Source organism: Oncorhynchus clarkii, chromosome 10 (genome assembly GCF_045791955.1).
Source record: "Oncorhynchus clarkii lewisi isolate Uvic-CL-2024 chromosome 10, UVic_Ocla_1.0, whole genome shotgun sequence".
Taxonomy (NCBI): Eukaryota; Metazoa; Chordata; class Actinopteri; order Salmoniformes; family Salmonidae; genus Oncorhynchus; species Oncorhynchus clarkii.
Window position 1 is genome coordinate 45,946,420 of NC_092156.1, and position 9,464 is coordinate 45,955,883.

General features: G+C 42.0%; 1 protein-coding gene across 1 annotated transcript; it reads left to right on the forward strand.

Moving 5' to 3' along the window:
• Positions 1 to 4,385: 4,385 nt before the first annotated feature.
• On the forward strand, positions 4,386 to 8,966 carry LOC139419595 (transgelin-3-like). Its single transcript, XM_071169572.1, has 5 exons — positions 4,386 to 4,517; positions 5,245 to 5,458; positions 5,716 to 5,890; positions 7,763 to 7,865; positions 8,125 to 8,966. The coding sequence occupies exons 2-5, from the start codon at positions 5,279 to 5,281 to the stop codon at positions 8,264 to 8,266; spliced, it is 600 nt and encodes a 199-aa protein (XP_071025673.1). The 5' UTR covers positions 4,386 to 4,517; positions 5,245 to 5,278; the 3' UTR covers positions 8,267 to 8,966.
• The last annotated feature ends 498 nt before the right edge of the window (positions 8,967 to 9,464 follow it).

Consider the following 9,464-nt stretch of genomic DNA (forward strand, 5'->3'; position numbering starts at 1 on the left):
CTGAGATAAGGCGTAGCTTTACCTAGCAAAGACTTACAGATGCCCTGGAGCCAGTGGGTCTGGCGACAAATATGTAGCGAGGGGCGAGGGGCAGCCGACCAGCTCTGAAACCAGATTGAACAGCGGAGAAGGTACGGTGGGATTCGAAATGGTCAGTGATCTGTTTGTTAACTTGGCTTTCGAAGACTTTAGAAAGGCAGGGCAAGATGGATATAGTTCTGTAACAGTTTGGGTCTAGAGTGTCACCCCCTTTGAAGAGGGGGGTGGCCGCGGCAGCTTTCCAATCTTTAGGAATCTCGGACGATGCGAAAGAGGTTGAACAGACTGGGAATAGGGGTTGCAACAATGGCGGCATATCGTTTTTATTTGTACGGGTCCAGGTTTTGCAGCTCTTTCAGAACAACTGCTATCTGGATTTGGGTGAAGGAGAAGCTGGGGAGGCTTGGGAAAGTAGCTGCAGGGAAAGTAGGTGCAGGGCATGCAGAGCAGTTGGCCGGGGTTGGGGTAGCCAGGAGGAAAGCATGGCCAGCCGTAGAGAAATGCTTATTGAAATTCTTGATAATCGTGGATTTATCGGTGGTGACAGTGTTTCCTAGCCTCAGTGCAGTGGGCAGCTGGGAGGAGATGCTCTTATTATCCATGGACTTTACAGTGTCCCAAAACATTTTGGAGTTAGAGCTACAAGATGCAAATTTATGTTTGAAAAAGCTGGCCTTTGCTTTCCTAACCTACTGAGTGTATTGGTTCCTGACTTCCCTGAAAAGTTGCATGTCGCGGGGACTATTCGATGCTAATGCAGTCCGCCAAAGGATGTTTTTGTGCTGGTCGAGGGCAGTCAGGTCTGGAGTGAACCAAGGGCTATATCTGTTCTTCGTTCTACATTTTTTGAAAGGGGCATGCTAATTTAAGATGGCGAGGAAATTACTTTTAAAGAATGACCAGGCATCCTCTACTGACGGAATGAGGTCAATATCCTTCCAGGATACCCAGGCCAGGTCGATTAGAAAGGTCTGATCGCGGGCCTCCCGGGTGGCGCAGTGGTCTAAGGCACTGCATCGCAGTGCTAGCTGTGCCACCAGAGACTCTGGGTTCGAGCCCAGAGTCCATGAGGTCCATGGCCTAGCGTCGTCCGGGTTAGGGAGGGTTTGGCCGGTAGGGATATCCTTGTCTCATCGCGCACTAGCGACTCCTCTGGTGGGCCAGGCACAGTGCACGCTAACCATGTCGCTAGGTGCACAGTGTTTCCTACGACACATTGGTGCGGCTGGCTTCCGGGTTGGATGCGTGCTGTGTTAAGAAGCAGTGCGGCTTGGTTGGGTTGTGATTCTCGACCTTCGTCTCTCCTGAGCCCGTACGGGAGTTGTAGCGATGAGACAAGACAGTAACTGCTAATAATTGAATACTACGAAATTGGAGAGAGAAAGGGGGTAAAAATATATTTTTTTGACAGTGATGAGGGGTGGTCATTTGACCGCGGACCCATAGCGATCACTGCAATGAGGCAGTGATCGCTGAGATCCTGATTGAAAACAGCAGAGGTGTTTTTGGAGAGCAAGTTGGTCAGGATAATATCTATGAGGGTGCCCATGTTTACGGATTTAGGTTTGTACGCGGTGGGTTCATTGATAATTTGTGTGAGATTGAGGGCATCTAGCTTAGATTGTAGGACTGCCGGGGTGTTAAGCATATCCCAGTTTAGGTCACCTAACAGAACGAGATGGTAAGTTATCCATGCAGTTACAGGTAAAAAAGTAGACTCAATACTAATGAGAGTAGCTGTGTTACCTGCAACAAAACACATTTTGTTTTAGTGGTTTACACAACTGTATTAATATCTTATTTCATCAGGTCAGAAACATGAAAATCTGGATTAGTTTTGCCCTCAGTGGTAAGTGTGTATATAAAATGTTTTGGTACATTTTAAAATGGCTGGTCTGCAGCAATCTCAAAGATACTGTATTTAATAAATTATTGAACAGGAAAGTGCAAAACTAACATTTTGAACAGGAGTTTTCGCTGCTCCATTCATGAAGGAAGAGGAAGCAAAGCGATTCATCAGACTGAAGAGACAATCGGGATACTGGGATCCCAACCACTCTAAGAACCAGTGGGGTTACACTATTGAAAAAAGGTGCCACATCTATCGGTGTATTTTATGTATGGATTTAGAATTTTGTATTGATTTTGACAAGTCCAGGCTTTCTACCTGTGTAAATGTATGCGTTTGTTTGCATGCACATGATATTATTACTCTCTCTACCCAAGGCCAATGAGTACTGGACAGCTCTCCGAACAGATGCTCAGTATTACATGGATATGGGACACCTGATGTTCGACCGCTCTGTGGCTATGTGAGTCTATTAAGACAACTGTTACCATAGATAGCGGCAATGACACTAAAAGCATTTAACAAAGAGCACAGCTTACATACCGGTAATGTGTAAACTCAGCTATTGACGTGTTGTGAAATAGTCTGATTGCATGCATTTCCAGTGAAAACAACAGGCTCTATATGGAGATAATGCGGAATGCTCGTTCTCACCTTGACAGGCAGACGGTGACAGATGGTCAGTAGAGGAACTGTGGAGATGCTCAACAGCCACAGTATCATGGATAAAAATCATCAACATCTCAGTGGGGGTGGACGACTACAATCCCTTAGCTAAATGTGCTTTCTCTACAGTGCTGTCATTGATGTAAGAGTGTGATTGCATGATGTATTATCCTTATTCTGTCCAAATAAACATTAAAAAAAGGAAAATGCATATTACATTTTTGCACGTGCATGATTCGTTTTTTGCATGGACATGTTTCATATAACATGGGCTACTGTAACTTTGTGAAATGCATGTAAGAATATAAACTATTGTATACGAATAATAAACAGAGTTGAGGTGTAAGTCTACTTGCTAGACATGCAGTGCCTTCAGGAAGTCTTCACACCCATGGACTTTTTCCACGTTTTGTGGTACAAGGTGGGATTAACATTTCTGTAATTGTAAAAAAAAACAGTTTGTCAATGATCGACACAAAATACTCTGTCAAAGTGAAAGAAAAATTTGAACATTTGTAAAAACAAAATAAAAAACTAGTTTACGTAAGTATTCTAACAAGTCAATACATGTTAGAATTACCTTTGGCAATGATTACACCTGTGAGTCTTTCTGGCTTTGTTTCGAAGAGCTTTGCACACCTGGATTGTACAATATTTCCACATTCTTAAAAAAAATATTCAAGCTCTGTCAAGTTGGTGGTTGGTCATTTCTAGACAGCCATTTTCAAGTCCTGCCATAGATTTCCAAGCAGATTTAAGTCAAAACTGTAACCAGGCCACTCGGGAACATTCAATGTCATCTTGGTAAGCAACGTCCGTGTATATTTGGTCTTGTTTTAGGTTATTGTCCTGCTGAAAGTTGAATTAGTCTCCCCGTATCTGTCTGGAAAGAAGACTAAACCAGGTTTTCTTTTAGGATTTTGCCTGTGTTTAGCTCTATTCAGTTTCTTTTTATCCTGAAAAGCTCCCTAGTCCTTGCCGATGACAAGCATACCCATAACATGATGCAGCCACTGAAAATATGAAGAGTGGTAGTGATGTCTTATGTTGAATTTGCACCAAACATAATGCTTTGTATTCAGGACTTAAAGATAATTTATTTACCACATTTTTTGCAGTTTTGCATTAGTGCCTTATTGCAAATAGGAGGCATGTTTTGTAATGTTTTTATTCCGTACAGGCTTCCTTTTCACTTTGTCATTTAGGTTAGTATTGTTATTGATCTATCCTCAGTTTTCTCCTATCCTAGCCATTAAACTCAAACTATTTTAAAGTCACCATTCTCCTCATAGTGAAATCCCTGAGCGGTTTTCTTCCCCCCCGGCAACTGAGTTAGGAAGGACGCTGTATCTCTGTACTGACCGGGTGTATTGATATACCACCCAAAGTGCAATTAATAACCATTTAAAATTCAGGCTGTAACACAAAATCATGTGGAAAAAGTCTAGGGGTGTGAATACTTTCTGAAGGCACTGTATGCCTTTATTCAAATGCCTTGTGAATAAAACAACTGATCAATATTGATGAATATAGAGAAAGCACACATCACAAATATCAACCATAGGCCCTTCTTTACCCATTCATTTGACTATCTACAAATCATGTAATGCTACATTATATTAATGAAATAATTGGAATAAACTCCCAGTAAACTATTTGAAGGGTAAAGTCCTATAGTAACCATTCCTGGACATTACCACTGGATATTGACGTTTCTCCCCTTTGGCCATTAATTAATCCGGATAGTAGGCTCCATCCCCTATTGGAGGCGCGAAGGCGCAGCGGCATCAACTGACTCTCGTGGCACTGAAAGCTGTTGGGAGTCAGAGAACGGATGCTGAGTACGGATGTTGAGGTTGGTACTGCACTCCTCAAGATGTCCAGTTTTAACAGCATGTGACTCCGGAGTGGGACTAGCGACCAGGAACGGAACGAAGCCTGACCATACATAAATTGAAAATTCGTAAGTAAATGACTGAAATGGGAAAATAATGTGCAGAGACGGAACCTGACATTCCGAATGGGCCTAGATGTAATTGCGAACGCTATAATAAATGCTGTCATATTGCATGCACTTGCACTAGCAGGATTTTCCCTGGAGGGAGTTAATCCAGGCCGTTTAGCCTACGTTATTTCCCTAACTCGATAGAATGAGAGGGATTTATTTTTGGCTGATCCATTCGTCTTTTTCTTTCGCCTATGCAAGCAAGTATATTATGGCGTTTCATAAATCAATGTCTGGATGCCATCCAGTGGAGAGTGACAACGCGCGCATCACAGGACTACGTAGACTATCTGAAATGTCGATCATATTTCCCTGGATTTTTTTTCGAGGGAAGTATCATCCACACGGTTAAAACAAATTAAATTATGAAGATTGCAATGTGAAACTAGAGGTGTCCGAATATATGAAAAAAATTGCTGAACTTTATGACTGCGTATCCTTGAAGTCAGAGGCCCGTACCTAAATATACATATGACATCAGAAATGAAAGCCCAGGGCAGACGAATACAAATAATTAACAGACAGCAGTGAAATAGTGCATGTCTCCAGCGACACACATCCTCAAACTACTATAGACTGCAGTTCAAAAGTTATGGATTAATTTACCCACAATAAGACATTTTGCTTCTAATTTTACAGAAGGGTTGGAGAGATATATTTGTTCAATTGCACCCTTTCCTTGCAGTCACTCTCTTGGAAGAGCTCGAACTCTGGAAGCCATGGCAAACAGAGGACCCAGTTACGGGCTGAGTAGGGAGGTTCAGGAGAAGATAGACCAGAAGTATACTCTGGACCTGGAGACCAGACTGGTGGACTGGATCATCTTGCAGGTTGAGGGGGACATAGAACGACCAGAGTCTGGGAGACTAAACTTCCAGAGCTGGCTCAAGGATGGAACAGTGAGTCTCTGACACAAACTCTGGTTGATGTAACCTTATGCATGTCTTCATTATTCTAAACCTAACTCTTAAAACACATATACAGATCATCTCAGACTCTAATTCACCATTATCATAATAGACGATATTTGATAGCCTTTGTAGTTATGGGGTTTCTTCTCCTGGTCCTCAAAGCCACCAACCACTGCCACCTCTAATGCTAGGTAGGTGTAGGCCAGTTCTAATCCGTCACTCCATTATTTCATCTCTCGTTGCAGATTCTTTGCAGGCTCATTAACAGCCTCTATCCCCCTGGTCAAGAGCCCATAAAGAAGATCCAAGAGACAAAGATGGTCTTCAAGCAGATGGAGAAGATCTCTCAGTTCCTGCAGTCAGCTGAAGCTTATGGGGTGAATTCCGGGGACCTTTTCCAGACCGTGGACCTATGGGAAGGTACAGCTCTTCCACCTTACACTCACATGCAGCAATTGGTTAGTCCTTATGATAGATAACTTCAGGTATGTGCCATGTATGTGAATATAGCCTTTCAATATAATATACCTTCCTGGAAAGGATTCATTTGTCAAATCATACATTTATTTTCTACATTTTTTTTTATTTTTATAACCAATGAGGGAACAACATGGACTACTTGAGACTGCAGAGAGAGCACACCCCCATCCACATTGACAGAGCCACAGTGGAGGGGGTCAAAAACTTACATTTCCTCTGCGTGCACATCACTGACGACCTAAAATGGTCCCTTCACATAGACAGCGTGGTGAAGGAAGCTCAACATCACCTCTTCAACCTCAGGAGAATCAATACATTTGTCTTGGCTCCTAAGACCCTCACAAACTTCTACAGATGCATCATTGAGCGCATCCTGTCGGGCTGTATCACTGCCTGGTATGGCAATTGCACTGTCCGCAAACACATGGCTCTCCAGACGGTGATGCAGTCAGCCCAACGCATCACCGGGGGCACACTGCCTGCCCTCCAGGACATCACCCGATGTCACAGGTCGGGTATGAAGATCATTAAAGACCTCAGCCACCCTCCCCACTGCCTTTTCACCCCTCTACCATCTATCTAGAAGGCGGAGACAGCACAGGTGTATCAAAGCTGTGATGAAAGACTGAGAAAACAGCTTCTATCTCCAGGCCATCACACTGTTAAACAGTCACCACTAGTCGGCCTCCATCCAGTACCCTGCCCTGAACCTTAGTCACTCTTAATAGCCGGCTAACACCCGGTACTCTACACTGCACCTTAGAAACTACTGCCCTATGTCCATAGTCATTGAACACTGGTCACTTTAATAATGTTTACACTACCGTTCAAAAGTTTGGTGTCCTTGTTTTTGAAAGAAAAGCACATTTTTTGTCCATTAAAATAACATATTGATCAGAAATACAGTGTAGACAGTTAATGTTGTAAATGACTATTTTAGCTGGAAACGGCTGATTTTTAATGGAATATCTACATAGGCGTACAGACTCCCATTATCAGCAACCATCACTCCTGTGTTCCAATGGCATGTTGTGTTAGCTAATTTAAGTTTATCATTTTAAAAGGCTAATTGATCATTATGAAACCCTTTGCAATTATGTTAGCACAGCTGAAATCTTGTCCTGATTAAAGAAGCAATAAAACTGGCCTTCTTTAGACTAGTTGAGTATCTGGAGCATTAGCATTTGTGGGTTCAATTACAGGCTCAAAACGGCCAGAAACAAAGAACTTTCTTCTGAAACTCGTCAGTTCTGTTCTGAGAAATTAAAGCTATTCCATGCGAGCAATAGCCAAGAAACTGAAGATCTGGTACAACGCTGTGTACTACTCCCTTCACAGAACAGCACAAACTGTCCCTAAAGAGAATAGAAAGAGGAGTGGGAGGCCCCAGTACACAACTGAGCAAGAGGACAAGTACATTAGAGTGTCTAGTTTGAGAAACAGACGCCTCACAAGTCCTCAACTGGAAGCTTCATTAAATAGTACCCGCAAAACACCAATCTCAATGTTAAGAGGCGACACCTGGATGCTGGCCTTCTAGGCAGAGTTGCAAAGAAAAATCCATCTCTCAGACTGGCCACTAAAAATAAAAGATTAAAATGAGCAAAAGAACACAGACACTAGACAGAGGAACTCTGCATTGTTTTTTTATTGCTAGGTATTACTGTACTGTTACAGCTACAAACACAAGCATTTCGCTGGTACCTGTAATAACATCTGCAAATCTGTGTATGCGACCAATAAACTTTGCTTTGACCTACTAAAGGCCAAATCTAGTATTGAAATGTCTGTCTGGTATTTTGTGTACTACAGGGAAAGATATGGCTGCCGTGCAAGGGACCTTGTCAGCACTTGGCAGTATGGCGCTCACAAAGGATGATGGTCAATATCGTGGTGAACCTGATTGGTTTCATAGGTGAGGAACCAATCATGATAGCTGTTTGTAATGAGTTGTACAAAACAGCAATGATGTCCATTTCTGTATTACATACCACTCCAAAATGAACTATTTATAATGAATCGCCTTAACTTGACTCCTCCTCCCTCTCACCTGTTTGCTTACGTATCATTACTGTAGGTGTAGACCTTCCTATCTGACTTGTATCAGTTTTAATCTCTCCTGTACAAACATCCATCACAGCAGGTCATTCACGTTTTGTCTCCTGTGCTTTTAGGAAAGCTCAGGGAAACCGGCGGGAGTTTTCTGAGGAGCAGTTGCGTCAAGGCCGAAGTCTGATTGGCATGCAGATGGGCGGAAACACGGGGGCATCTCAGTCTGGCATGAGGGGGTACGGCATGCCACGCCAGATAATGTAAAAATGTAATTTGGCTCCTCTAATCCAAGTTGCTCTCTCATTAGCTCAGTGTCAGCGTGAAGTTTCCCTGATGATCTCGCTATAGGGGCCCGAGATGTAACCTTATACTGAAAGTCTCAGAACACTATTACAGAGCATTACAGATGATGTCCTTCAATAAGCCTTTGTATGAGCTCACAGTGGCTCTTCTTCACTCAGTTACACGGTCTGGTGTGTCATTTCTGTCGGAGTGGATGTTTTTGCATCAGACAGGTGTTCAAGGTTTCTGTCAACACAATTGTGAAATGACAGCAACTGTGCCATTGTCTGAGAACTGTTATTTTGAAAAGTAATTGTAACGATAGTCACGATAGTATTAAGGTGCAATATTCTTTATTCGGGTAATTTACAGCACCAGTAGTCTTATTCTTTACTACACTGCGGAATGTGAATGCAATGCACTACGGCCATTTTTATTTTTTATATAACTACCTTCGTTGCATGATTTCTTTATGCACAAAGTTCATGTTCAGTATTGAATGTTAAGTGAAATATTTGTTGAAGTACTTCAATTATATGCCTTTTTTCTTGTTTAATTTATGTTACTTAATGTATCCAGATGTATGAGTTCTGTGTGAAATGACTAATAAAAAGCATGAGTTGACGCAAAAAGTTGGTAGAAGTGCTGCCTAATGACGAGTTCACTCTAGGCTATAAATATAAATAAAATTGCACACTATATACAAGCTCCCAGTAAATTATTGAGTGAAGCACCAATATTTTGTCATCATTGTGCCTTCTTCAGGGTAATGTCATGAATGCTTGAACTAGACAAAAAGTGCAATTAGTGCAAACAATGACAATAGTGAGGGGTGTGTCATAGTTATTAGGGTGATGATTTTTTTTTTTTAATGAATTGCTAAAAGCATTTAGAATATTAGGCTAATGCAGTGGAGGCTGCTGAGGGGAGGACGGCTCATAATAATGTCTGGAACGGCGCTAATGGAATAGCATCAAACACATAGAAACCATGTTTGATACCTTTCCACTTATTCCGCTCCAGCATTACCACCAGTCCATCCTCCCCAATTAAGGTATCTGTGCGCTATTGTTATATTAGATAGTGTACATAGTATTAGCATCAACATTTATTATTATTTCACTAAATTTCATATACATATTTCATTGTTTACATTGAATTAAATCTTTGTTACATATAA

Excerpts from the sequence above, each read along its gene's own strand:
- LOC139419595 (XM_071169572.1), top strand. The coding sequence starts at position 5,279 with ATGGCAAACAGAGGACCCAGTTACGGGCTGAGTAGGGAGGTTCAGGAG. Across the intron at positions 5,891-7,762 it reads GACCGTGGACCTATGGGAAG|GGAAAGATATGGCTGCCGTG; the intron begins GTACAGCTCTTC and ends TGTGTACTACAG. Across the intron at positions 7,866-8,124 it reads GAACCTGATTGGTTTCATAG|GAAAGCTCAGGGAAACCGGC; the intron begins GTGAGGAACCAA and ends CTGTGCTTTTAG.